Source organism: Falco cherrug, chromosome 9 (assembly GCF_023634085.1).
Source record: "Falco cherrug isolate bFalChe1 chromosome 9, bFalChe1.pri, whole genome shotgun sequence".
Classification (NCBI taxonomy): domain Eukaryota; kingdom Metazoa; phylum Chordata; class Aves; order Falconiformes; family Falconidae; genus Falco; species Falco cherrug.
The window spans coordinates 28,622,831-28,650,736 of record NC_073705.1 but is presented as its reverse complement, the minus strand read 5'-3'; the positions used below and the strand labels follow the sequence as shown (position 1 = coordinate 28,650,736).

Genomic DNA, 27,906 nt, shown 5'->3' with positions numbered 1-27,906 from the left:
GCCGCCGCGGCCCCCGCCCCGCCCGCCGCCGCCGTCGGTCCGCGGCGCGCCCGCCCGCCCCTGGCCGTGGCCGTGCCCGCGGCCGCGCGGGGCTGCCCGCTGCCCGCCGCGCCGGACCCCGCGGCGCGCCGCCCATGCGAGACCCCCGCGGCCCGGGCAGCGCGCAGCGACCCCCGGCCGGGCCAGGCATGTGAAGATGTCAGTGGGCTGTGCATGCCCTGGTGAGTGCGGCGGCGGCGGGGGGCCGGGTGCGGGGCTGGGGGCGGCGGTGGGGCTGGGGACCCTGTGGCGCTGGGGCTGGCTGTGGGGCTGTGGGCCCGCTATGGGGCGGGGGCTCCAGCGGCATAGGTGTTGTGGTCTGGCTGTGGGGCTGGGGGCCCGTCATGGGGCTGGGTCCCCAGTAGCGTTGGTGTTGTGGTCTGGCTGTGGGGCTGGGGGTCCCACGGCGTCGACGTTGGGGACCCGATATGGGACTGGGTCCCCAAAGCATGGGGAGTGAGGTCTGGCTGCAGGGCTGGGGCCCCCACTGCATTGATGCTGGTGGCAGGCTGTGGTGGGGCTGGGGGCTGGCGGTGGAGCTGTGTCCCCGGGGCACGGCTGCTGGGAGCTGCTCTGGGGTGGGGAACTCCTCAACGTGGGTGCTGCGGCTTGGCCACGGGGCTGCGGTCCCCATGGCCCTGGTGATGGGGCAGGGGTCAGCAAGGTGCGGGGACTGGGGTCCCAGCACTATGGCGTGGCCGTTGGGTCCAGCCATGGGGACGGGGTCCCCGTGGTATGGCTACTCTGGTCCAGCTGTAGGGCTGGAGTCCCCAGGGCATGGGTGCTGGGGTCTGGCTGTGGGGCTGGGACCCCGCAGCAGGGGTGCTGGGGTCCCCATGGCACAGGCGCCAGTGCCAGCCCTGAGGCTGTGACCCCACGGGCAGGGTGCCGCAGGGGCATTGGGCAGGTGTGCAGGTGGCGCTGCCAGGGTGACCCCGAAGCAAGCCCCGTGGCAAATAGCTCTGTGGGGTGCCCCTGCGTAACACGTGGGTGTGGGGCACGGGGTCTGCGGAGGGGCTTGGCCATGCTGCCGGTGGGTGCAGGGTGCCCCTCACCGTGGCCATTATGCGCTGCCTGCTGAGGGGGTCCCCTTCCCCATCCTGGCCCCGGTGGGTGGTCGGGGCTGCTGGGGTACCCCAGGGGGTGTGACAAGTTGCTGAGGTCTCAGTAGCTGGCGGGCTGCTCCTGCAGGGATGCTCTCCCGGGTGCCTGGGCTCTGGGTCAGGCTTGGGGCAGCCGGCCTGGCCACATTGCCTGCACCGGTGCGTGGGATGGCCCTGTGCTGGGAAGGTGGGGGTCCCAGGGGGCGGCCGGAGCCTTCTCCGTGTCCCAGTGGCAATGGGTTGCAAAAGAGGGGGGGGGAACCCGGCCTGGGGGCCCTGGGGAAGGGGTTCTGCCATTGCCCTGGGCGGCCAGCACTTGGGGTCCCTGTGGGGGACAGCAGGGCTGCTCCTCAGCCCACCTCCTGTGACAGCTTTCCGGTGTCCTGGTTGTCCTGCGGGAGCCTCCTGCCAGGCCAGGACCCCCGTGCTGGGGGGCTGCGAGGGGGGGCAGCGGGACACTGTGACAGCACCCGGTCCCCGTGCATCCCTCGGGGCTGCCTCCGCCGAGGGCTTCGCAGCTGGATCCGCGGGGCGGGCGGGTGGGTGGGGGGGTGCCCCTGCGCGGCGGCCCCCCGCCCCTGCGCTGCCTGTGCCTCTCCGCCGTGTTTCCATGAAGGCAGGCGGCCCCTTCCCCCATCCTCCTCCTCCATCTCCCACTGGAAGCTGCCAGAGCGCTGCTTCCTCAAGCAGAAAGTCACGTGAACCTCCCTGCGAGCCAGGCCGAGCAGCCACAGCACCCGCCCCGGCAGGCACCCCGCACCCGGGGGGCTCCCCCACCCCCCGCCCAGCAGCCCCCCAGCCTTGGCAGGGGTCCTGCCTCGGGGGGGGAGGGGTTGGGGCGAAGGCAGGGTGGCGACTAACGGGGGGGCCGTGTCTCGTCCCCCGGGAGCTGGCCCCGTGCCACCGGGAGTGTCATCGCCATGTTGGTGGGCGCAAAGAGGGGGGTCCTCCTTCGGTGCGGTGATGGGGGGCCGTGGGGTCACCCTGCAGCTGGGAGCATCCCTGCGGATGGCGGCGTGTGGCGTGCCGTGTGTGTGTGTCGTCCACCCCCTGGCTGCCTGCTCCCCTGTGGCGGGGAGGACATGCGGGTGCGTGCAACGTGCGTGCACACGCGCGTGTGCCCCCTGCCTCTCCCCCACCCCCCCCCGGCTCCCCCGCCGGGGCTGGGTGGCACATCCAGAGCCTGCACCCCCTCCCCCTTCCCCTCCTCGCACTGTTTATCGGAATATAGAAAAAACAAGCTCTGCCGCTGGCCTCCCGCCAGCCAGAAACATTTAATGAGCTGCTCTGCCCAGGCTGCTCTTCGGGGCTGCATTAACTTGGAGGAGTTTCCTGCCTGGGAGCTGCTGCTTGGGGGGGTGGGGGTGGGGGGTGTCTTGGCTGTTCCCCTTCGAAATTGTGCCCTCCCAGGGGGGCGACACGCTCCCCGCCTTCCCAGGGGGCACATCCTGCCCTGCTGCAGCTCCTCTTGCACACACGCCACCGCCCCCCGGCGTGTTTCCCTGCTGCGTGCCCGCCTCTGCAAGAGCTTTGGGGCTGGGGCGGCGCTGCTCAGCCTGAAACCTGCCCAGGTCCTTGTGCCCGAGGGCGGTGGGGAGCTGCTGGGGTCAGTGGAGGACCGGGGGGGGAGGGGGGGGGGGTTCAGCCCCTACCTCAGAAATGGAGATGTGAGCAGGGAGAGCACGCCAGGCTCGGGGTGGAGGCAGTAGAGGCCGGGGCGGCAGCCACCCGGTGCTGGTGCCGGGGCTGCCCGGAGCGGGGCTGGCAGCCGGCCGCTCGGCTCAGCACTTCACACCGGGCAGGTCTTGGCATCCTGACCTCAGCGGGGTCCTGACCCCTGGGGGCACTGGCCTCCCAGCATGCTCTGTGCTTTCCTTTTTAGTTATTTTTATTATTATCATTATTTTTTCCCCTGTAGTGATGGTGTCGGTGCAGAGAGGGGGAGGAGGGGAGCAGAGCTGTGCTGCCTCCCCACAGGGCTGGCTCTGGGAAACGATGTTCCTGAGGTCATCACCTTCCCTAGGACACCTCGCAGGGAGCCTGCCTGTGCGCCCCTTTGGCAGGAGGGAAGACTTCCCAACCCACATGTTTTGGGTCCCGGGACGGACCTGCCAGCCGTGGGACAGCCGTTGCCATTTCCCTCCCTTCTGCCGAGCTGGCGCTGTGCGTCCCCCGCTGTCACGAGGCCGAGCTGTGCCACATGCCTCCTGCGACAGATGCGCTGGGAGAGGGACAGCGGGGAGCGGGCTGACTGCTGCGGCGGGGGGGTCAGGCAGCCCTGACACGTATGGGCTCTTGGGTCTAAAACGCCCCCCAGGGCTGCCTGGCATCTTGGGGTGCACCTGGGTGTGCTGGGGGGAAGCAGTAGTGGGGGTCCCGAGGCCTCATCCTGCACGTCCATATGCTCTTGCCTAGGCTCTCTTCATGTTGGCGGCGATGCTTGGATGGAGCACACAGTTTGCTTTGTCCCCCTCTGTGCAGCAGCGCGCCCGCCTGATACATGCCATGTGTGTTGCGTTGCCCTCCCGCACCTGGTGTGCTCTGGCAAAGGCAGGATGGGGTTGTGGCTACCCGGGGCTTGGCGAGGCAGTTCCTCAGGGCTTCGGGCACCGGCATGAGGCTGGACACACCACAGCACTCCTTGGGGCCGGTGCGAGCTCACCCTGCTGCGGGCTCGGCTTTGCCTGGGGAGACATGGATGGGTGAGTGCTGTACCAGCGGGCTCAGCACTGTGTGTGTGTGCCAGGCTCCGAGTTTACTCCAGGAATGGTGTTAGCTGCTCAACACAAAGCTGCTGTGAAAGCTGCTCCCTTGAGGAGTGGGTGGGTGCCGGCCAGCTAGATGGGAACCCCCGGGGCAGGGAGGTGTCCCTGCAACCCTGGAGTGCTTGTGGCCAGCAATGCGCTAGCTGGGTGGCTACATGCCCCCAGGCAGGGCAGAGGCCGTAGTGGCACAGGCGTCCCCTGCCCAACCTCTGCTCGTTCAGCTTGCTCACCTTCTCCTCCCCCCTCTGCTGTGGGATTCCCCAGCCACATCCGTGTTGCTTGCACACACGAGGTGTGGGGCTGCGTGGTGTGCCGGGAGCATGCCAGGAGCCCCTGTGCCCATGCGTGACAGCTGCCAGCGCGTCCTGGGGCACGCTGCACTGCGTGCATGGTGACACGCATGGTCACATGCAGGGTGACACGGGTCCCACGGTGTGGGTGTACCCCTTCTTTACATTGAGCAGTGGGTGTCGGGGCAGCTGGGCTGGGTGCCCTCTCCCCGGGGTGGCGGTGGGTGCCGGCAGGATGGGGCTGGGTGACCGTTATCGGCCTGCCTGCAGGCTGGGGCTGTGGTTTCCTGCCGGTGCGGGGGGGGGGGGGGGGGGGGGGAGGGTGCTGGGGAGCAGGCAGGGCTGCCAGGGGGCTGCTGGGCCCCACCTGAGGCGGGAATGATGGCAGCCATCCCCCTGGGACCCCCAGCCCCTGTCCTGGGGCTCTGCTGGGCAGAGATGGGGTGGCTGCAGCAGGGATGATGCTGGCGTGTTTTTGGGAGGTTTGCTGCAGCGTGCTCGTGGAGGTGCGGGAGCACGGGCTGTGTGCCAGCCTGGGATGTCCCCCATGGGAAGGGGTGCTGGTGGGCGCTGGGAGGGACAGGACCTGCCCAGAGCTGTCAGACTGCCCCCCCCATCACCCCTCTCCCTCCCAGGCAGGGCACTGATCAGGGTGAACGTTAGACCAGGGGCATAATCTCCTCTGCTGCAGGCACCAGCCCCTGCCTGGCCCCAACCCCACCCTGCCCGTGGGGCAGTTGATAACTCCCTGCCTGCACCCCTCTGCAGCTGCTTTCTCGGGGGTGGGGGTGGGGTGTGTGTTGGGGGGTGTGTGTGGTGCCCTGTGGGGTGTAGCTCCTGCCCCTCCTTTACAAGTCTTGCTGTGCCCCCGGCTTTGCAGGAGCCACAGGCGGGTCCCGGAGGTGCCCCTGCACCAGGGTGAGGGTGCTTGCACCCCAGGACGGCCTCACAGCGTGGGGGGTAGCAGGCAGGGGGCGGGGGGCCCTCCTGCTTTCTGCAGGAGCAGCAGCCCTGGCCCCCCTCCTACACGCCGAGGGGCTGGTGCTGGGAGCGCAGCCAGGTTTCTGCAGCGCAGCCCAGGTGGAGCTGCTGCCTGAGCAAGGCTGGGCTGCCACGGATGGTGCTGGGCGATGGCTGGCAGGGTGTCAGCCCCCCACGGTGGGGGCAGCTCCTGTGCCCCCCCCCCCCGCTCTGCAGCAGCCAGCTGCGCCAACCTCTGCTCTGCCACATGTGTCCTCCTCCAGCCAGGGTCATTCACAGCCCTGGGGGTTCCTCCCGAGGGCAGGGGTTGCCCCTGCCTGTTGTGGGCAGCTGCCCACCCTCCCTCTCCTCCAGGGCAGCGGGTGCAAGCTTTTGCCACCCTGGCTCCTGCCTCGCTGCCGGTGGGAGCTGATGGCAGCACACCGTGTCACTGGCACGCAGCTCTGCCAGGCACGGGGCAGGCCCGGGCGCCGCGACCTGCCTGCACCGACTGGCCCAGGGTGAGCCCGGGGCAGCTGCGGGCAGGGGCAGGCAGCAGCAAGGCAGCGAGAGTCTCTCCCTGCCGGGGATGGTAGCTCTGGTGCAGCGGTGCAGAGCTGCCGGAGGAGCCTGGCATGGGGGAGCAGTGCCTGGAGTCAGGAGTGGGGGTGCCACCTGGGCATGGAGGGTACGAGGCTGCCAGAAATCCTCGCAGAGGGGCATTTCCCCACCAAGGCCAGGGAGATGCCGTCACGCTCTTCCCAGCTCAGCGGCCTCTGCCAAATCCTCTGGGCAGCCCCAGCGTGCCAAGGCACCCTGCCTGCCGCCAGTGTGTGCGCAGCAGGAGGCTCAGACTGGTGGCGACGTCTCCCCCGAACTGCAGGCTGCCCCTGAGCAGGGTGGATGGGGCTGGATGTCTGCTCCTGGTGGGAGTTGGGCCTGGAGACATGGGAGCTGCTGTCCCATCCCATGGTGGCCGTGTCCCTGCTTGGCCTAGCTGGTAGGGAAGAAGCCGCTGCTAACAGGAAGGACGCGCACGTTAGCAACGAAAACACGGCAGCGAGAGGAAGCAGAAGCAATGCATTATTGATGGAGCTATTTGATGCTGCTATATTCGGAGAGCCGCTCCGGAGCGCTTGGCACACGGGGGGTGGGGGGGTGGGCATTGCCGTCGGAGACTTACCTGCTTCGAGTCAACCACGTGCAGCTGTGGCCCCAGGAGATGTCCCCTGCCTTCTCCTGGAGGGCTTCCAGCACAGGGTGCGGGGCACAGTGACACGTGGGTACCAGGAGGGATGCTAGCCCTGTCCTGACCCCTGGGGGGTTGGGGTTTGGTGGGTGGTAGCTCCCAGCCGTGCATTTCTCTGTGGGGATGCTGGGGGTCCTGCTGTGGCTCGGGAGGCAGAGGGGAGGGTATGGAGTGGGAGCTGCAAGCCGGGGACCGGGGTGTGCTCCCAGCTGGGGTGAGAGTCCCTGGAACTGTGGCGCTGGGTGTTGAGGGCTGTGCTTTGGTTTCCCTTTTAAGCAGCAGCGTGAGCCCCTTGGGGCGGCGTGAAGGTCTTCTCGGGGGACAGTGGGCAGACATGGGGTGCTGGGGCTGCGCAACCATGCCGCATGTCACCCCCTCCCCGCCATGGGATCCCAGGCCAGGAAAGGGGCTGTGAAACGAACCATTCTTGTAACATGAGAGAATCCACCTGGAGCCTCCTGAGGAGCCTTAAAACCCTGCTGCTCTGGCAGGCTGGCCCGGGGCTGCTGCCAGAGGGGCTGGGGCTTACTGCTGCGGGTGGCCACGCTGGGACTGAGCTATTGCAGGACGCATGTTGAGGTGTCTCAAGGACAGCATGAGAACAGTGCAGGGCATTTTCTGGTGCTGGTCCCCAGGGAAGCCCCTTGCCGGCAGGACCTCCCAAAGCCTGCCTGCAGACTGCGCCTTGGAGCCTGTGGCCGGCCAGGCAGCGCTGCAGCTGACCCGCCACGCTGGAGCAAGGTGTGATGTGAGGGCAGGTACCCCATATGGACCCCATGTACTTTGAGGTCCTGCACCCCCCTGTAATCTTTCTCCATCTTCTCTTGTTTTGGAGGGGTGGGCACATGTGCGCGCTCTTGGTTGCTCCTTGTCCAGTGCTGATATACTCGAGTTGTCTCTGCTGTTCCCTGCTCAGAGATGTGACCCATGTAATGTCCCACACTGCCCCAGCAGCCAGCTCTTCCCCCAGCCCCTGGGCTTTCCTCCTGCTGCTGGGTGTCTGGAAGCAGTTCTGGTTTTGAAGGGTTAATTCCAGGAGCCCCCAGGATTTGCCGCCTGCCCTGCATGACTCACCGTTGAGTTTCCAGCCTCCCCCAAGCCTCTCTCCCCGGGTGGGGGAGACGGAGCTGTGCCTTCTCCAGCCAGAAAAGGGGGCCCCTCCTGCTCCAGACCCCCCATCTTCCTTTGGTCCAGGTGTGCATGGTTTTACGGGAGAGAGAAGCCCCTCCCTGAGACACAGGGAAGCAACCTGTTTGAAAGGCGGTGGCATTTGTTGGGGATGGCTGTTGTGTTGCTGAAAGGGGGGCTCTGGGGTGCCACTTCAGGCTGTGACTGTGTGCGTGCGACAGTGCCCCGGTCTCGCTGCTATTTGGACAAGTCCAGGAGGTTTGGCAGTGCCAGGTCAGTCCGTTCCCCTGTGCAGGCTGTGCCATTTGCAGAGCTAGCAGATTTTTATTATTCTTATTTTTTACGTAAGCATGCGTCCACATCCCTGCTCTGCGCCTGTGCCTGCCGGGGCCCCGGCTGGGTGTCGGTGCAAGCATGCTCTGCCTCTGCTGCCCTGCTTGCCTGGGATCCCTCCCGCGCGCTCTGTGGGCACACCGAGCCCCAGCCACAGGGATCAGAGAGGCCCGGGCATCCCCCGGCTGCCGTGGTCCCCACTGGGCCCTTCCCATCTGCCTGGCCGGGATGCATCCCTGGGTTCACTCCTGCTCCTGAGCTGCTGCTGGTTCCCTGGCCGAGACCTGCACCGGGTGTCGGAGCCCAGGCAGGCGTGGGGCCCTTGCTAGGGGGAGAGCGGAGGCTGGGATCCAGGGGATGCGGTGCCCCATCACAAAAACCTGGGGAGGTGGAATCACCCTCTGCTCCCCCCCCCCGCACTGCAGGCACGAGCACATCGCGAGGAAGGGGCTCCCCCCACCACCGTCGCTGCCACACACGCTTCCCAGCTGCATCCCAGCCCTTCTGCTCTCCATCCAGCATCTATTTAATTATTAACTCGGCTATAACCATAAACAGCTGGGGCTGCTGCAGCCACGTGGACCAGTCCAGCGCTGTCGTCAGAGCCGAGCAGGGACACGTGAGCGGTCCCGGAGGGCTGCTGAGCCCCGGGATAAATTGCTTGGGGCATGTTTGCTGTAGATGCATCGGGCCATGGAGCCTGGGGACCAGTGGGGGCTCCTCTTTGATCCCCCGGTAATGGCACCAGCACCAGGAGTTGCTGGTACAGGGGCAAAACATCCCTTTTTGCAGTGTTTTGCAGTATTTTGCAGTAATGGCGCAGTGTTGAGTGCTGGTGGCTGGCTGTGCCTTGTGCATCCTTGAGCCCTGGAGAGGGAACGGGGCGCGGGTGGGCTGTATTTAGTGCCTGTCTTGACCAGGAGGGCTGTGCCATCCTGTAGCTGTCACTGGTGTTACGGCCAGTGTGGTTTCTTGGCCTGACGATGGGTGGGTGGCAGCCTGCCGCAGCCCCATCTCACCTGGTGCCACGCAGATGTGGGCTGGCAGGGGGACAGACTTTGATGTGGCAGCGTGTCACGGCACTCGCAGCGTCCCTTGTGCCTGGTTCCCGTGCTGCTGACAGCATGGGTACCTCCCGCTGCGCATGCCTTTTTCAGAGCAGGGTTGCACCACGGTTTTGGGGTTTACAATTAGTTTTTCTCTCTGTTTATCTGTGTTTTACAGAGTTTCACTCTGTTTACCCACGTGTCCCTGGAAAGTGGTGCCCACTGCAGGTTAACCTGCAAGGAGAAGGGGAGGCATGGTGGCGTGACAGGGAGCAGCGTGGGGATGGAGCCTTGCTAGGCTGAGGGGCAGGGGACAGGAGTGGGGGGATGCTGCCGCAGAGCCACTCCTGCCTGTTCCTCTTCAGCAGTGGTCCCAGACAGCAGAACACCGGGTTGGGGAGTGGTCCAATCCTCAGGTGCAGGGCTTTGGGGGTGTGTGGACACAGAGAGGACACCCCCAGAACCTCATGGCTGAGGTTTTTACACCCGCCGTGTGTGCAGTGTGGGGGGGACAAGCGTTCTTGGCAGGACTCGTGGCTGCCTCACCCCACGGCTGCTGTCGTGGGGAGGGGAAGAGGCGCGGGCCCGGCTGTGTGAGCGAGGAGGTGTGGGAAGGTGTGCATGCCCCAGGCGTGGGCGCACACCCGGCCGGGGGTGTGCCGGGAGGTCTTTGGGGGGACGTGCAAGCGCATGCTGGCCCGACAGCGTGCACGGGGCAAGATGCACCAACGCGTGCGTGTGCGTGCCTGTGACAGCCCTGCATGCCCAGCATGGCTCTGCACCCAGGGACGGGGGTGCTGGGGTTCGGGGAGGGGGGACCAGTCTGGGCTCTGGGGTCCTGGCTCATGTCCCTGCTGCCCCAGGGCTCTCCAGCTGGGTTGGGACCGTAGGTCTGCGCCAGTCTGGTTTGGAAGGGCAGGGAGCAGGAGCTTGCAAGGGGCAGGTCTGGGGCAAGGGGGGCACCGGAAAAAAATAGGATTTTTTGTTTGTTTGTTTTAATGGAAATTTCATAATGGAAATTTCGGTTTTTTAAAAAAAAATTGTAAACGCTTTAATGGAAGAGCTTCAGTTTTTTTCAAGGAGAGGAGAGACCCTTTGGGTCTGCTGGCAGTTGCGAGGCAGCACGTTTGAATACCCCTCCCGAATGAAACGGTTGCTTTTTTTTTTTTTTTTTTTCATCGCCAGAAACCGGGGGAAAGGGAAACAAGTTTCAGGCAGAAAAATCCTGAAAAACTTCAAAGAAACCCCCAAACCAAACTAGGCAAAAGGTGTATTTTTATTGAAACTTTCGCAGGGGGAGCAAAGCCTTCCCCGGCCGGTGCCGAGTTCCTCGGCGGGACGCGGCTCCTGCATCGCCCATCCCGGTGAGCGCCGGTACGGGTGGGGGGGAGGGCAGTTCTCTGGGGACCCCCTTTTGGCCGTCACCCCCGGTCCGCGGGCACCCACCTTACCCCCCCGGCGGCCAGGGGCCGGGGCGGTGCTGGGTGAGGGCCTCGGTGCGGGGGGAGCGGTCTCCGCCGCCGCCGCAGCCATTGTGGTCCCGGCCGCGGCGCAGACAAAGGAAGCGCCCCCGCCCCGCCCCGCGCCCCGCCCGCCCCGCCCCCGCGGCGGCCCAGCGCCCGCCCGCCGCCCGCCCGCCGCCCGCGCCGCCGCCGGACCCCCGCCCGCCGCCCGCGCCGTGAGTCACCCCGCCTCCCCCACCCCCCCGCGGAAGTTTCCCGGTCCCGGCCTGCCGCCGCGCACGCCGCCGCCTGCCCCCCCTACCCCCCCGCCCCGGTGGCGGCCCCGCTCGGGCGGCGGAGAGGAGGGCCGGGGTCCCGCCCGCGCCGCCCCCGCGCCTGCGAAGTTGTGCGCGGCCGCGCCGCCGCTCCCCGCCCGGCCCCCCGTGTAGCCCGGGGGGCTCCGCTGCAGCCCCCCGCCCGCCTGCGCCCGCTGCTTCTCCTGCCCGCCCGCCCCTTCTGCCCCCGCGCCGGCCCCGTCCCTGTCCCCGGCTCCCCGCTCCCTCCCCGGCTCCTCTCCATCCCTCCCCAGCTGCCCCGTCCCCCTCGGCTCCCCCGTGCACCCCCGGCCCCCCAGCTCGTGCCCTGCCCGCCGGCCGCCCTGCCCGCGCCTCCGCCTCCCAGCCTGTCGCCCGGGCTCCCCGCTCCACCCGCGGGTCCTGGCTCTCGGAGAGGCACCCCCAGCCCCGCGGGGTGCTGCCGGCAGCCCCCGTGCCCCGCCGTGCCCTGCTCCATCCCAGCTCGCAGCTCCCTTTGTTCTTCCCCCGGCTCCTTCCTCTGCCCGAGCCCCCTGACAGCTGCCCCGCGCCCTCCCGGTCCCCCCGAGCGCGCTGTCACCGGGGCTGCGGGGCCGGTGCCCGGCTCCCCTCGCTGCCGGCTGCAACTTCGCCCTTGCCCGCAGCTCGGAGGGTCGCGCCAGCCTCCCACGGGTGCCTCGAAGGGAAGAAAAGACCCGAGGGGCGCAAACGCAGGGGGGGTCACACACCTTCTTGTGGGAGCTGCCCCGCCGGGGGGTCGGGGCTCGGGGGGCGACTGGCGGGGAGGGCGCATCTTCTCCGCCAGACAAAGCCCCGGCTGGGCCCGGGGCAGCAGGAGCCGGGGCTGGGCTGGGCACAGCATCCTCGGGGCTGGGGGAAACTCAGCGCTGTAGCTCCAGTTCAGGGATCGGCGGGCATGCCCGTGCCGGGGCTGCAGAGGGGTGTCTTATCTGGGGGGGTGTTCCCCTGAAGCCCCCCTGGGAGAGCAGGCTGCCCTCATCTCAGGTGGCCAACCGAGCCCTGCCCTGACCTCCATCGGTCCCCGCCAGCCCGATAAGATAAGCACCCCGGGCCAGCGCTTCCTCGGCTGGAGCAGCTCCCAATCCCCCCGCTGCAGCCCTGGCTGGCAGGGGCCAGGTGCCGCGGCGGGAGCCTGTGGAGCAGCCGCCGGCTTCTGCCAAGGCTGGTGCTGCAGCAGGAGCCCGAAGGAGAGGTGGCGGCTGGTCCTTGGGTGAGGTGTGAGCGAAGGGTGCAGGGGCTGTGGCGCCCTGTGGGGAGTCACCTTTTGGGGCACAGAGCGGTGCACCCCCCACGCATCGCAAACCCCTGGCTGCTTCCTTCTGCCAGGAGGGTCTGAGCAGGCTCCTGGGTGTCTGGTGGGCCAGGCAGGTGTGGGAGCAAACACCCTTTCCTGGGATCTTCCCTGTTTGTTCTCCCTGTGCTTTCGATAATACCGTGTCGTAGCAGTTTTGCAGCAATTTCTCCAGCGCCGGCCAGTATCAGCTCTTACTGCTTTTGTTGTAAGTACGGGTAAATTTCAGCGTCCTTACTCTTTCTTTAAAACCTCAGGTTTTGGAGTGTTCTCATGGGAGAACTGTGATTTTCAGTGAAGGGGAACTGAATGTGGTCTTTGCTGTCCAGATTTTGTAGAAATCCCAGGTCTGTGATGCGAGCACACCTTAAAGACTGGGGAGAGAAGCACTGAGCAGACCAACATGCAAGTTGTGTTCCTTCAAAAAGAAAAAGTTGTGATCTAAGGGAGGACAGGCTGGTGCTGGAGGATTTGGTGATACAGGGGTTTTGCCATCGTCCGGTGGGGACTTTTCACATCACCCACAGCAGGTCGTAGTCCATCTAAAATAGGAAGAGTCCAGTGAAAAGCCACAGAAGTTTGCTTGGAGCAAAGGTGCCATGGGCTGGGGACTTGGAGCCTCTTTCAGCTTCCTTTTCGAGAGTGGCAGCCCTGAGCTCCCCAGCCCCTTGTGATGTGGGAGTGAAGGGCGAGGTGGGCCAGCCCAGCCCCAGGGCTCCTTTCCTGTCCCATGGCTGGTAGGATGGCGTCGGTGCTTGTCCCCACGTGGTCTCTCAGTGTGACAGCCTTCTGCATGCTTGCAGCTCTGCACTGGTGTGAGCTTGAGATCCAGGTGAAAAATATGAACACCAGATCCTGCATGGTGGCAGAGCAGCTGCAGGACTTCTCCTGACCTTCTCCCTTGGAAACCTCCCGTCTTCAAAGCAACCCGGGGACAGGGTGCTCTCGCTGTTGTTTGCACCACGCGCGTGCATGTGTGTGTGTGTGTGTGTGCGCGCGTGGGTTGCAATGCTTGCCGTGATGAGGTTTGCTGCCCCACCAGTTGCTGATGTTTTGGGCGAGTGGACGGTGCTACCAGGGATGCCTAACCAAGAGGGTTTCCCTGGGGCTGCGCTGCAATGGTGGAGATGGTTTCCACAGTGCTGTGCTGCTGGAACTGGGGCTGAGTTGCTTGTGCCTTGGGAGCACCGGGGAGGTGTGCTCGGCCATACCCTGTCCCTTTGCTCCCTGGGGTTTTGGCCTCATCCTGCGCTGGTCATCCAAAGCCCTGGCACCAGGCACAGCACGTGCTGCCAGCACAGCGGCGCAGTGCAAGTCCGGCAACCACAAGTGTTTGCTGTGTCCCCAGAGCTGCTAGTGGCCCGCCCCATCCTTCGCTTAGCTGTTCCCACATTGCCTCTTAAACTGAGTGCTAAAGAGAGAGAAGTTCAGCCTGAGCAGGGGAGGCAGAGGCTTGCCCTGACAGCTCGAAGAAGCGATGGAGGTACTTTGCAAGCTGCAGCGAGCACGTTCCCACCATGCTTAAGCTGTCCCTCCCCTGCATGGGCATCTGTGAGTGGTCCAGACCTTGGGGCGAGTGCTGCACCCCAGCGTTGAGGTTTGCCCCCAGGCACGCACCGCCCCAGCGCGGCCAGCTGGGAGGTGCCAGCTCCCATCGCATCCATGCAGTGGGAGTTATCCAGCTTTTTTCCCCCCTGGAGCGGGCAGCTGGCTGGCTGCCAGGGCTGCGGGGCTCCACCTAGGATGCAACATTGGAGCGAGGAGGATGTTGGCGGCAGGGCCGCTGTCTCTGGACACTACACGTCCCAGCGTGCAGCACTCGGTGCCGTTGGCAGTGGTGGGGGAGAGAGGCGGAGTGTTGCATCCCGGGATCATGAATCTCCATGTGCCACGTGGGGCTGACAGCCTCCTGTGCTCCGAGGTGGTGGCACCTGGGGGTCCTGTGGGTGTGGGGGATCAGCCTGGGCGTTTGCCTTTTGCGGCCAGAGAAATGGACCTCAGCCTCTCTCTGCTGCTTCCACGCTCAGTGGCTCTCGGCTCCAGCCCTCTTGGGCAGATCCTGCCCCTGTGGAGGGCTGCCCTGAGCGGCAGCCCTACAACACCGTGCAGAGCTGTGTAGTTTTGCTCACCACATGCGTGGAGGGCAAGGAGCCGGGAGCACAAGCAGAGATGCTGGCTGCAGACTCTGCAGGACCATCACTGCGGTTGGCTATGGCTGTGAATTTTTTCTTGCTGCTGCAGAGCCTAAAAAACCTTTGAAGATGAAAATCCTAGTTTGGTAGGAGGGTTTTTTTCATGGGATGCTGACAAGGGTGGTTTTTTTTCCAGCCCTGTGGCTCCCACACCACATCGTTTGTCTGCCGATGCTGACCCCGGTGCATGCTGCGGGAGGGATGGGAGCCTGGTTGCGGCAGGAGCCCTGCAGGGTGGCAGGGTGCAGGGGTCTGGATGAGAGAAAAAGTGGCTGAAAATGTGAAAGGTGTGTTCCTGAGGCTGAAACCGGCAGTGCTTGATTATGGATCGCCTTTGAGATGGCGAGCCGAAAGGAGTAATTAGGGACAGTGGGATATTTCCCTGAGAGTCGCAGGAAATGACTGCCTCGTGGTAAGTTGATAGTAGTGGAGCTGAAACTGGGTTATCTGTGGGATTGCATCTGGGGCTTGCAGCCTTGGACGTGATTCAATTTTCAGGCTGTTTTGCAATTGGCAGGGCTTGCTCTTCTCCCGTTTTCCCTCCCAGAGAAATCCCCGTCCACGTGTCTGAATCTGAGGGCTGAAACGGGAAAGGGGAGACGCCTGCTGCCCCTGGGGTTACTGCAGGGCGGTGATGTCCTCCAGGGTCCCCACTGAGGACCCAGCTCCACAGGGTGCCTTCCCAAGGGACCCTGGTCTCCGACAGAGCTGAGGCTACAGGACCACTCTGAGTCGTGACCCACAAATCCATATCCCAGCCCAGGCTCTCCTCACCCAGTGCACTTCAGATAGTGCCGCCTCGTACCCTGCATCAAACTTGTCACTGTGTAGTAATTAGCTGCAGCTAATTATTACTTCTCTGGCTGTCCCCCTGCACTTGCAAGTCAGTGGGTAGAGAGGAACATCCTCTGGTCCAGGGTGGTTTCTGTGCTGCAGTGGGGGGGGTTTGCACTAATGTTGCAGGATGCGACCTGGAGCTGGGGCACAAGTCCCTCCCTGCCGCCTTGTGTGCAGGGGACACTGCACGGCTACATGGTGTGGGCAGGGAGGCAGCTTGCGGTCAAGATAAGCTCTGTGGCCAACTCAGATGTGTGGCTTGAGAAGAGTGAGAGGTTAATCCCTGCATGCAGCAGGGTCAGCAGTGTTGCAGGTTGTGCCTCCATGTGGGTCAGGGCTGGGTGGCTTGCTGGCTGAGATCAGTCTCTGGATGCTGCTGAGTCCGTGGCATCATCACATAGTCTCCTCCAGGAGCGGCATCTCCTCTTCCCTTGGCAGCCCAGCCTCCTGGGAGCTTCAGCTGGGCCAGTTCTGCATTTTCAAAACAAATGGGACTGCTGCAAGTTGAGACTGTAGCTGATTACACCTCAGGCCATGCCTCGGTGTGTGCTGCCTGGGTTGCCATCAGTTCAGTAACAACATCGGGGTTTGCAACTGGCCTCCTTCCATCCGCTCTGAAGAGCAGGAGAAAGAAGAGGTGAAGTCAGGTTGGTGGGGGCACACCACGAACTGCTCCGCGTGCTTCCGCCTGTCGCAGTCACTCTGGATACCCCTCTGTGTTTGCTCCCCAGCCCTGCCAGCTTCCCCGACACCAGGCAAAGCCACGTGAATGATGTGAGACGCCGCCGTGCACCCGCTCTCCCTAGCACCCTCCTGCATAGCGCCCGCCTGGCAGCCCTGCCAGCGAGGCTGGGCTGGGAAGATGGATTTCCAGCCGCTATCAGGCCTTCCACACCCCGGCGAGGCAGCCCTGCGAAACAATGCCGCTATTTACACTTTAAAGCCTCGTTAGGCAGCCAGGAAGCAGGCAGGGTGCATGCCGGGAAGCATCGGCAGCCTTTGGCGAAGGCTAGCCTTGCTCTTCAGCCTCGCTCTTCGCCCGCCGGGCTGCTGGGAGGAGCAGGATGCTCCCTGGCTGAGCTGTAACCCTGCAGCCCCTTTCAAGCCTCGTTTCTTCATTTATTTTAATCTCTTTTTTTTTTCTTTTTTTTTTTTCCCCTTTTTTTTTTTTTTTTTTTTTTAGCTTCTGGAGCCCCTGCCTCATTGCTGAGCTTTGCTGCTTGCACAGAAAGTGCGCTGTCTGCCTGGCCGGGAATAGCTGTTCTCTGGGATGGGGAGCACTGATTCCTGCTGGTGACCACAGGTGTAGGAGCCTGTGCTGCTTTGCTTTTGTCTTCAACAGCTCTTTGCTTTTTGCGGGATGGAGCGAGGGGAATGCAGGCAGGCGCTTTTCTCCCTGCCAGACACCAGGGAAGGCTCTGCGTGTCCCCTGCCTGTGCAGGCAGCTCCCCGGCTGGTGCTGGTCTCTGTGCCCTGCTATCTCCTGGCTGTGGTGGCTCTGTGAGGTGCCCGCTGTGCTCTTGGCTTCTTGGGAAACCTGATGTTCCTCAGCTTTGGGAGCTTGGTTAGGGTCTTGACTGTTCCTGCTCCAGTGAACCAGGCAGCCAGCGCACCTGAAGAGCTTTCCCCGCAGGGCTGGCAGCTTGCAGGCAGGGAGAGTGGAGGAGAAGGCAGGTGAAGGATTGGGCAGTACGTGAGTCACAGGCAAAGCACCCACCTTCCCTTCCCCAGGAGCCCGGCTTCCTGGACCTGCTTCCTTGCCCAATCTCTTGTGGCAGCTCCATGTGGCGCCAGCCAGCTCCGTCCTGCCCCCGGCCGGGGACCTGGCCTTGGCAGAGGAAGCTGAGCTAGGGCATCCCTCTGCGGGGTTCCCTTCTCCCATGCCTCCCTGCCAAGGAGGAGCTGTGGGGCCGCCCACCTGGCCGTGGGCGCCATGCCGTTTGCCTGGACCTGCCTAGGCCAGTAGCTCGCCAACTGCAGCGTCAGCCTAATTTTTTTTTCCCTTGCCGACCATGCACGTGGTTTTTTAGTGCTGGGCAAGCACCTGGGGATGGCTACAAGAAACGTCTCCCATCAGCTTGGGGTCTGCAGGGGCATCTCATGCCCAGCCGCCAGGCATCATCCCTGCTTGCACCGAGCTTGCCTGGATCCTCCATGCTCAAAGCAGGAGGCAGAGCAGGGGCACGGGGAGGCGTCAGCTGGGGCTAGGCACTGGGCTTGGCTTGGGAAGGGATGCATCCTGCGGGCCTGGGTCACTGTGCCTGGCGGGACAAGGCTTGCAGGCAGCTGGGGCAGCGTGAAGGGGAGCGGCGGTGATGGAGGGATCTCCCAGACCAGGCACTGTGACCCTCATGTAGGTCAAAGTTGGTGTTGATGCTGCTGCTGCGAAGTAATTGCATTGTTTTGTGTAACGCATGTAGTGTGAGTGTCTACAGTGACTGTAGAATTCGGACAGCCTGTATCAAATCCTGAGGCTATTGTTATTTAGAACCGCTGAATCCAGTAATGTATTTTATGCTGTGTTGAAAATAATACTTGGTCAGGATGATGGTGTTGCTGAGGTCATGTAACAGGCTCCTTTCCACTTCTTTAGATCCTGAGATAGGTCACTCAGTGAAGCCCCAAAAGCAGGTTGTGTCCGTGTTAACCTGCTTGAGAAGGCCCAGGATGGAAATGGATGCTTGGGTTGGAACGGCGGGCTGGCTTGTCTGCTGTCCCAACTCCAAGAGCTGGGCACTAGGGAAGAGCATGAGAAGCAGAATGGGTGGAGAGTGATGTGTCCCCCTGGTCTCACCACTCCAGGAGACCTTCCTGCAGCTGGAGAAGCAAGACTGGGACTGAGGACAGCAAGAAACCTTGGGGGCTCTTTCTTCCCATCTCTTGTCAGCGAATAAAAACAAAGCGTCCTGCTGGGTCTGATTTTTTTCTCCCCACCAAGGACATGTTGACCAGAAACAAGCAGTTCAGTTCCCTGTCTCCAGCCGCTGCTGTCTTTGCCTAATGGATCAGTTTGTTTTCAACAGAAGACACGTGCTTTTGGGAAGTTTCCTATGCATCGAGCACAGTTTTGACGCTGTGTCGTTTAATAGCGGAGAGGAAATGGAAATGCTGAGTTTCTAGTGCAATTCCGGTTGAATTATAATTTCCATTAGGCGCAAGTTGACAGGGATTAAAGCAGAAAGCAAAAATTCCCTTGCAGCAGCACTGACCTCCCTGTTAAAAAAAATTTTGTCTATGAAAACGTTAGGTAAGAGCAAGGGGCCGACGCTGTTAGCAGCTGTATGAGAAATTGTGCCGAGCCCCACTTATCCTCGCTGCAGGCGGGCAGGAGCAAGGAGCAGGAGCAGCGAGCTGCCGGTGGAGTGGCCGGGCTGGCTCCCACCCCACGGGACCAGTGCGTCCTGGTGGGTGCTGGGAGAGGCTGGGTTTGGCTGCCGCAGGGAAACATAGTGAAAAGGCACCGGGGGCCCCAAGGAGACAAGAATCAAGGAGTGAAATGCAGATTTCCCCTGTTGCAAGTTGGATTTAGCACTGGGGAGGTGACTCCCTCTATTTTTGACTAGCCCTCGCTTGCTCAGCTGCGTGGGCGATCCCTGCGACCACACGCTTGGGGTCCCAAGCAACTTGGCAGGGCTGGTGGTGATGCCCTGGTCATTTGGGCTCCTCTGTTGACTAAAAGGCCGCAGTGTGCCTGTGACACCGCTTTCCTTAACCCTGCTGCTTTTTGCTCCGCTCCTGCATCTGTTGCAGCCAAGCAGCTGCTCCAGTCCCGTCCCCGCAGCCTGGCCGGGTGGCAGTGCCCGGACGGGCAGCGGTGTGCCCGGCACCTCCTGGACGCTTCCCTCTGCCGCTGGGCTGGCTGCTTGCTTTCTGAGCCCCGGCTGACAACCCTGGCAGCTTGTGGGTGTTGGGAAGTGCCCGGCCCAGGGCTGCGGGGGGGCGGGCAGCCCGTGGGGATCCCGCCTTGGCCCCAGCTGGGGCCGGCAGCCCGGTGCAGCCAGCTTGGGGGGTGTGTGGCGGGGGGAGACGTGCCTGCGCGGCGGGGCCGGCCGAGCCGGTGGAGCGGGAGCTGCCTGGCAGCCCGCCTGGTGCTGCACCCCATCCAGGCCAGCCTGTCTGCCCGGCTGCCCGCCGGCGGGCCCGCGTGCCTCGGCAGCGCCCGGGCGCAGCGTGCCGGGTCCTGCCAGCCGCGGGTGTGCCGGGGCTCCCGCGGCCATCGGGGAAGGGCGCTGGCAGCCGCTGCTCTCGGGAACCTGCCCCGGTGCTGGGAGGGGGCTGGCGAGCGTGGGAGCCCCCGGCTGCCCATCGGGAGCCCAGCTGGGGCTGCCGTGCCAGTGTGGCCGGATCCGCCGGGCGTCCCTGTCTCCCGTGGCGTGCCCGGGTTGCTTTCAGGGATGGCTGCCGGCTCGTACGCGTTGCGTGCCCTATTGCGTGCCCCAGCGCACCCTGCGGCCCTCCTGGGCTCCTCGTCCTTTGTCCCAGTGCTGCGGGGGGCGGCGAGGCTTTGGGGTGGCGTGAGCAGGGCTGGTGTGTGGGAGCTCTCCATCCGTCTGGAGCCGGGTGGCCGCTGGCCTGCCCGAGCGGCAGATGGTGGCTGCCTGGGGACCCGCCATCCTCCCTCCGGGTGATTATTCACTCGTCGCCATGACAATAGAAAGGTCAGCAAAAAGATCCTGTGTGATTCCTGGGTCAGGTCGGTGGGATTAGGAGCCGCACGGGAGGGAGGGATAGGGCTCAGCCGGAACCCCGCTTCCCACCACCAGCTCGACCGTCCCCCCTGGGCACCGTCTCCAGAACCCAGCCAGCTGAGAACGGACTAACTCTGGGCACTAGTGGGAAATCCCTGTGATGCGGGCAGACCCCTCTGGCTGCTGATTCCAATAGCTCAGCCCTGACCCTGTGGGTCCCAGCCTGCAGGGGGGAGGCCTGGAGCTGTGTGTGGGGTGAGGGCGCTGGGACTGGCACCGGGAGGCAGCAGAGGAGGGATAGGGCTGTGCTGATGGGGGGTTTCGCTGGTCCTGCATCCTTCCTCCTCCTCCGTGCAGCAGGGTGTCTGTCCTTGCGGGGTGCCCCTGGCTGACCTCCATGCCCTCTCTCTCCCCAGGCTGTTCCTCTAAGTCGTTCAAGCTGTACTCGCCAAAGGAGCCCCCGAACGGCAACGCCTTCCCCCCCTTCCACCCGGGCACCATGCTGGATCGAGATGTGGGGTGAGCTGGGGCCTGGGAGAGGGTCTGCAAGGTTGGGGGTGCTCTGCAGTCTGCACCCCAGGGTCTCTTCGTCCCTCTCCCCAGCAGCGTATGGGGACTGGTGCATGGAGTTGAGTTAGTGCAAGGGGAGAGAGGGGACTGGAGCGGGCACAGGCGGGACTGAGTTGAGAAAGGGTGATAGTTGGGATGAGGGGAGCCCCTGGGTCCCTGAGCTCGGTGGGGCCAAGCCCCTTGCCAGGCTGAGCCCCTGGGATGACCCAGGACAGGAGCGCTCCCAGGTCCTGCCAAAACAGCCCCATCTCCAACCTTTGTCCTGTCTGGCGCTAGCCCCAGCTGCAGGGGAGTCGTGCATGTCCCTGGAGAGCCGCAGGCCAGCTCCCAGGGGCAGTGGAGCAGCCACCGATGCAGGGGCAGAGCCCAGTTTCAGGGGTGCAGGTTGCCCCACAGGGCTGTTGGACAGCTGCAGCCAGGGTACGGCGAGCACCATGCGTGGGGTCTCGGCTCCTGTAAGCGCGACTGCTTGCTGCTGTAGGCAGGGAAGGGGGAGCTGCAGTGGGAAGGGAGGGAGACCCTCACCAGCACTGACCTGCCTGCATCTCTTTCCCCCCCCCCCAGACCTACTCCTATGTACCCACCGACATACCTGGAGCCTGGAATCGGGTAAGCACGGGGGAGCTGGCAGGGACCCCACTGGGATGGAGCTTGTGCCTGTGGTGGGGGTGCCTCAGCGGGGCCGGTACACTGCTGGCTCGGGTTTGGGGCGGGGGTTGGACTCTGGCCAGCCCTGGATGGGCTGTGCATCCCCCCACCACAGGCTTGGGACCCCTCCCCACCCTGCTGACTGCTTGCTCTGCTCTTTGGGCAGGAGGCACACGCCGTATGGGAACCAGACCGACTACAGGATATTTGAGCTCAACAAGAGGCTGCAGAACTGGACAGAGGTGGGGAGCTGGGGGAGTGAGGTGCAGCCAGGAGTGGGAGGACGCTCCCAGGTGTGTGTTTTGGGGATGGGGTCCTCTGTGCTGCCTGCCCTTGCGAGCTGCCTTGGCTTTAGGAGGAGCCGCCTTGGCAGCAGGGTCCTGCCCTGCCGTGCAGGTCTCTGAGTGACTTGTCCCTCACTTGGCCATGGGACGGGGCTCACCATCCCCATCTCCAGGCGCTCAGCTGGGAGCGTAGCCCTCCATGGGCTGAGCACGTGGCTGCTGTGCCTGGCAGCCAGTGGTTGTCTGTCTGTCTGTCTGTCTGTCTGTCTCTCCTCCCCATAACCTAGCATCTCTCTGCCATCCCCAGGAATGTGACAATCTGTGGTGGGACGCCTTCACCACGGAGTTCTTTGAGGATGACGCCATGTTAACAATCACTTTCTGCTTGGAGGATGGACCAAAGAGATACAGTGAGTACCAGCTGAACACTCCAGTTGTGCTGCTCAGGGGATGTGGGCAGGCTGTCAGAGTTCAGCTGCCTTCAGGTGGCACGGACTGGAGGACCCTCTTCATGTACAGCCCCAAGGCTCATCTGTGTGAGCCAGGTTTACTGACTTTATTTTCCTCCTCCAGCGATCGGCCGGACTCTGATTCCCCGTTACTTCCGCAGCATCTTCGAAGGGGGGGCCACAGAGCTCTACTATGTGCTCAAGCACCCCAAGGAGTCCTTCCACAACAACTTTGTCTCGCTGGACTGTGACCAGTGCACCATGGTCACCCAGCACGGCAAGCCGATGTTCACCCAGGTACTGGCTGTGCCCACAGCTTCTCCTGCCCCTTGTGCCTTTGTCCAGCTTGCCCTCACGGTGGCTGCGGTCCTGTGGGACCACTGTGGGCTCGTGGGTTTGGGTTGTGCCGAGCCTCGTGGCAGGCAGGGGCGAGCCACTGGGAGGGTGTCCTGTTGTGCAGTACTGGGTTCCCAGGGGATCTGGGCTGAGGGAAGCTGGGGCAGCCTGTGCCTGACCCAGTGCCCTGCCCAGGTGTGTGTGGAGGGGCGGCTCTACCTGGAGTTCATGTTCGATGACATGATGAGGATAAAGACGTGGCACTTCAGCATCCGCCAGCATCGAGAGCTCATCCCCCGCAGCATCCTTGCCATGCATGTGAGTACAGCGCTGGGAGCTCCGGCTCTGGGAGCTCCCCCGGGGCATGAGTGACGCAGGGCTCCTGAGCTCCTCTCCCTGCTCTGCAGACTGGGGGGACCTCAACCCTCTCCCCCTGGAGGGCCATCCCCAGCCCGGATGCAGCTGAGCTGTCTGTCCCTCTTGCTCCTAGGCACAGGACCCCCAGATGCTGGACCAGTTATCCAAGAACATCACCCGCTGCGGGCTCTCAAACTCCACACTCAACTACCTCCGAGTAAGTGTGCAGGAAGGGGTGGGGGGTGCAGCTCTGCTCCCAGCAGGTAGGCCTAGGGTCTCCCTGTCTTGTGTTCTCTGCTGTCCGACACCTGCCTGCCCTGGGGTGTGGGGAGGCAGCAGGGCAGGCTCTGTGAGAGGGAGCTTGCAGACAGTCTGCCGAGAGCTGTGGGTCAGTGGGTCTGCTGGAGCCTGCAGGCTCCCAGCACAGCTTGGGTTGGTGCAGCAGAGACAGCTGCCCGACAGAGGGGCTTTTGCTGGGGCCTGGAGCATCATGATCTAACCTCGCGTCTGTCTGCCTCCTGCAGCTCTGTGTAATTCTAGAACCAATGCAGGAGCTCATGTCACGGCACAAGACCTACAGCCTCAGTCCCCGGGACTGCCTCAAGACTTGCCTCTTCCAGAAGTGGCAGCGGATGGTTGCTCCACCTGGTGAGTCTCGTGCTGCCTCCTGTGCTGCCTGCAGGTCTCCAGGGCTGCCTGCTCAGGCCCTGCCCTCGGCACAGGCTTCTCCCAGCCCCAGAGCCTCTCCCTGGTCTCGTCTTGTGAGGCTGGGGGTGGCGAGGCAGGCAGCCAGCTTCCTTTCCTGCTGGCCTGCCTTCCCGCTGGGGCAGAGCTGCGCTGTGGGCAGCCAGCGCTCCCTGCCTGGGGGCTGCCTGCTGCTTGTGGAAAGCAAAGCAGGGACAGAAATCTTCCCTGCTGCCTCTTCTGTTGCCTGTGCTGGGGGACAGCGAAGCTGTGGAGGGGAGGAGGATGGTGATGCTGCCCCGGGGGGAATATTGTCCTTGCTGAGAAGGGAGGTTTGCAGGGAAGGGGCTGGGGGCTACCAGCTCCTTCTCATCAGGACTGACCGTGTCTCCCTTCTTGGCCAGCGGAGCCAGCACGGCAGCAGCCCAGCAAGCGCCGGAAAAGGAAGATGTCGGGGGGCAGCACCATGAGCTCCGGTGGGGGAAACACCAACAACAGCAACAGCAAGAAGAAGAGCCCAGCCAGCACCTTTGCCCTGTCCAGTCAGGTACCTGTAAGCATCCCGTTTCCATTCTCTCTTCCTCCCCTGGGATGGTGGGAGGGGTCCATGCCCTGGTCCCAGGGAGTGGCTAGAGGGAGACCCCTAGGGACTGCCTGTCTGAGCCCCCATGGCTTTCTCCAGGTGGCGGGGAGAAGGAAGGGGTGTCCCAGCTGCCTTCCCTGAGCTGCTCTGCTCCCCTGCAAGGGGACAAGGATGTGCTGCCCCGTGCAGTGCCCAAGCCTCAGATCCTGCAGCGGAGATGAGGAGGTGGCCCCACGGTTGGGCAAAGGGCCTGCGGTGTTGGGGGGGGGTCTGGTGGCCCGGGCTCCCCCCACCTCGATTATGTTTCGGGACCGTCTCCTCTTTCAGGATGTGATGGTGGTAGGCGAGCCCACACTGATGGGGGGGGAGTTTGGGGACGAGGACGAGCGGCTCATCACCCGGCTGGAGAACACGCAGTTTGACGCCGCCAATGGCATCGACGACGAGGACAGCTTCAACAACTCGCCGGCGCTGGGGGCCAATAGCCCCTGGAACAGCAAACCGCCCTCCAGCCAGGAGAGCAAGTCAGAGAACCCCACGTCGCAGGCGTCGCAGTAACGGCCCCCCCGCCGCCCTGTGGACTCAGTCCCAACCGATCTACCTGTACATTTGCAACGGAGAGTGACTGGGAAGCGGCGAGGTACCGGGGGCGGATCGGCACTGTGCGACCGATGGGGTGCACGGCCTGGGGTGCGCGCCAGGCAGGCAGCCCCCAGCCCTCCCCCCGCCGCCTCCCCGCTCCCCCCACGCCTGCCTCCCCGTTGGACCCCAGGGGAGGAGTAGGTTTCCGGGGCCGTAGCTTCATTATTCCCCCTTTTCCCCCCTGCTTCTTCCCTGGAGACCTTCTCATCCCCGCCCCGATGTGCCCAGCCCCTGCCTGCTGAGTAGGGGGAATTAGGAGGGAGGTGCCGCAACGGGAAGCTGGTGGCTGCAGATGCCATGTGTTGTGGTCTGGCACAGCCCAGAGACCCTCCTCCACCTCCTCCCAGGTCCTACGGCTGGGGTTCGCTGGGCAGCCACCTGCAGCAGGGTTGCATATCCCCAGCCCAGCCTGGGGCTGGCGGTGGTGGGGCTGGTGACGGAAAGCCTTCCCTGTGCTGCTGGCTCTGCCGCGGAGCCTCTGGCTGGGGTCGGATCCTGCTGCGCTGGGGTGGTGTTGAGGACAGGGCCGTGTCGCGTTTCCTCGCTCTCCTGCACCTTCCCCTTCCCCTCGCTCCCCAGGGGCGAGAGCACAGCACGGCCGTGGGGGGACTCTGTATATAGGAAGGGGGGGGGGGGCGGCTGGGGGGGGCGTGGAGGACCCGCGGCTCTGCCAGAGCACCCGGTGCCCTCGCTCCCTGCCCGCAGCCCCTGTGTTTCCCCCAGCCCTGCGTGAGTCTGCCTGGGGCCCCTTTGCAACCCCTGGCTCCCAGTACCTCCTACTTTTGTCTTTTTTTAAGAAAAAAAAATAATATTATTAAAATTGTAAGTTTAAAAAAAAGAAAGAAAAAAAAAATGGGAAAAGCCCCCCGCCACCCCGTCCCAGCCCCCTTGCCGGATCCCCCCTCCCTGCCCTGAGCCCTTTCACCCTGTCCTGACTTTTGTACAGGCTTCTTCTCTTGGGAGTCTCGTTTTATATCCAGTTCGGAGAGCTTCAAACCAAGGAGAGACTTTGCAGACTTCCTTTCTCATCCCTCCAGGGGCCGGGGGGGGCAGCCCTCCGCCTCCCTCCTCAATGTAAATCTTGTGTGCTGTTGTCCCTGCTCCCCCCCCCTCGGGTTCGTGTACCTCGTGCTTGTACATTTCCGCGCTGTAGACAGTGTGTACGATACTGTTCTTTCAATGTGTTATCACTAGAGCAGGTGCCTCCATTGATGTTAGGGGAAACGATGAGAAAAATAATAATTTTTGGGGGTTTTTTGGTTTAAAAAAAAAAAAAAAAGAAAAAAAAAAAATCCCTTCCAAGGCTTCTTCCAATGAGAAGATGGGAGGTGCCAGGGGAGGGTGTTTGTGCTCACCAGTTCACCCCAGCAGCCTCGGAGCGGGGTTTTGGGGGGAGCTGGGGGTCAGGGCTGCCCATGGGCACCCCCGGCACAGCCCCGAGGTGGGGTTGCAGTGAGCACTGCCACGGAGGTGGCCGGGGTGGGGGGACTGCCCTGGTGGGGAGGGGGGGGGTGTCTGCAAGAGTGCGTGTGCGAGAGGTTTGTATGTCTGTGTGTGTGTAAGGGAGCCTGGGGCAGGCAGAGCAGCCCCGCAGTTTGGGGGAGAGAGGGGGTGCACCCCACTCTCTCTGCCAGACACCCCCCAGCTCCCTGCCGGGGATCCTGCCGCACGTGTCCCACTGCCCCATGGGGCTGGAGGCTGGCAGATGTCACTGAGGGTCTGCCCCCTGCATGGGGGCTCTGCCTGCAGCAGGGGCTTTGCCTGCACCCTGTGTCTTGCCCACTCGTGGCTGAGACTGCAGAGGGTGGCCTCGCTGGGGTGGGGGACACCCTGTGTCCCCCTTCCTTCTGCTGTCCCCGGGGTCGGGCAGGGAGATGGGAGCCCCTTGGCTCAGCCCTGGCCTGGCCTCAAGCCCAGAATCCCCAGAGACGCCGGCATCAGCTCCGGGGCCCCGGCAGGGGCAGCCCACAGCCGGAGGGCGCAGGCACGGGGGTCCCCACAGCCCCTTTGCAGGTGGGGGGTGGGCTCCCAGGGTGGGAGCCCCGTGTGGCAGGGAGGGGGGCTCTGCTTTGCAATTAAGGTACGATTCTCGCTGCCACGCTGCTGGGCTCCCACGGAGGGTGCAGAGCCCCTCACTGCCCCCCCCCACCCCGGCACACTGTAATGCCTTTTTGTTTCTTCTTTTTTTTTTTTTTTTTTTTTTTTTTTTTTCCTTCCTCCCCTCCATAGTTTGTGCCATTTATGAGTCGTGTATGGTACCAATAAAACGACTTTTCGGTTTGAGGCTGTCCTGAGCACTTATTTCTGAGCCTGGGACGCAGCTGGTGTGGGCAAAGCAGAGTGGGGGTCCCCTGGTGTCCCCAGTGCCCCGGCAGGGGGTGCAGGCATGGGGCTCGCTGTGCTGGGACAATGCTGCCTTGCCTCTGGCTGCTGGGCCCCAGCCAGGCCCCCGCCGGCTCCCTGCCACGCCATGGAAAGCAGAAATCCCAGCAAGGACAGGGCGCGGGGCTGCTGGGAAACAGCCCTGTCCCAGAGCCAGAGCAAACAAGTGGCTCAGGACCTGCCCTGACACCAGGGCGATGGGCACGTCCCCTGGGGAGCAGTGGGGGTGGCGCAGTCCCACTGTGGGAACAGGACAGCAGCAGCAGAACAGCGTGGAGGTGTCTGGGGTGGGGGGGGGGGCAGGCAAAGGAGGGACAGGTGACCGGGGGAGGCACAGCACCAGCCTCCATGGGGGCTACCCCAGTCTCATTCCAGAAGCTGGGAGGCTGTGTGACAGTAGTGGGGGCAAGATTCTGGTCCCCAGTTCCCCCAGACTAGGGCAGATAGCTGACCCCAGAGATGGCATTTTGCTGGCCCCACTGGGTGGGGGGTATAAGGGCAGCTGGGTCCAGCCCCCAGCCATGGGGACACGGTGGGCTTAAACTGTGGGTGCCTCATCCGATGCAACCCCCTGCAGCCAAACATGCGGTGCAAGGAGCCTGTGGCTGCAGGTATTGCTGGGATGGGGGCAGATCTGGCAATAGTGGAATGGAAAAGGGGATGTGAGGGAAACCAGGCTCTTAAAACACGGCTGATGCAGCAGAGGTTGGGGGCAGGATTGGGCCCATGTCTCTGAAGCAGGGGTAGGGCTTACGTTGACATCTGCACCAAAGGATGTCACCTTGCCACGCTCCCCCCTGACGCGGCTGGGGTCAGGGGGGCTGCAGGATACACTTGCCATGGTGGGAGCTCGTGGCTGGGCAGGTGGGAGCCAGGTGGCCCCTGTGAACCCAAGGCGCGGTGGCACCCCAGGCTAAGGTGTCAACATCCTTGCTTCTGATGTGCACTGAGCTCTAGGAGCCTCAGCAGGTTGCCCTGGGCTAAAGGGGAGCAATGCCCTGCAGAAGCAAATTCTTCCATCCATGAGGAACCTATGGATGCCTGGCCGATCCTGCCCACACACCAGCCGTGGAAGCTGGGCACACTCCGGTTTGGGGGAGTGCAGCACACAGGGCAGTCAGCTCCATCCCATGCAGGGTTCCTGGTGCCTGGCTCCACATGTGTCCTCTGCCCCCGGGAGCTGGTGGAGGGCCCTGAGGCAATGCTTTGGGGTTGAGGTCTGAGCTGGAAAGCCCAAGGATGCCCATGAAACCCCCAGACCTCCCTCCCCACG

At 63.7% G+C, this 27,906-nt stretch overlaps 1 protein-coding gene across 2 annotated transcripts; it reads left to right on the top strand.

Moving 5' to 3' along the window:
• Positions 1-12: 12 nt before the first annotated feature.
• LDB1 (LIM domain binding 1) lies at positions 13-26,532 on the top strand. 2 transcript variants are annotated; one of them, XM_055719924.1, is made up of 11 exons: positions 13-221; positions 20,115-20,217; positions 20,833-20,877; positions 21,083-21,158; positions 21,508-21,610; positions 21,774-21,946; positions 22,181-22,303; positions 22,476-22,559; positions 22,867-22,990; positions 23,431-23,573; positions 23,937-26,532. In XM_055719924.1, exons 1-11 carry the CDS (start codon positions 197-199, stop codon positions 24,165-24,167), a joined length of 1,230 nt encoding a protein of 409 aa, XP_055575899.1. In that variant the 5' UTR covers positions 13-196; the 3' UTR covers positions 24,168-26,532. The 2 variants fall into 2 exon arrangements, with proteins under 2 accessions (XP_055575899.1, XP_055575898.1); XM_055719923.1 differs by having other exon boundaries at positions 15-221; positions 23,431-23,579.
• Positions 26,533-27,906: the final 1,374 nt, after the last annotated feature.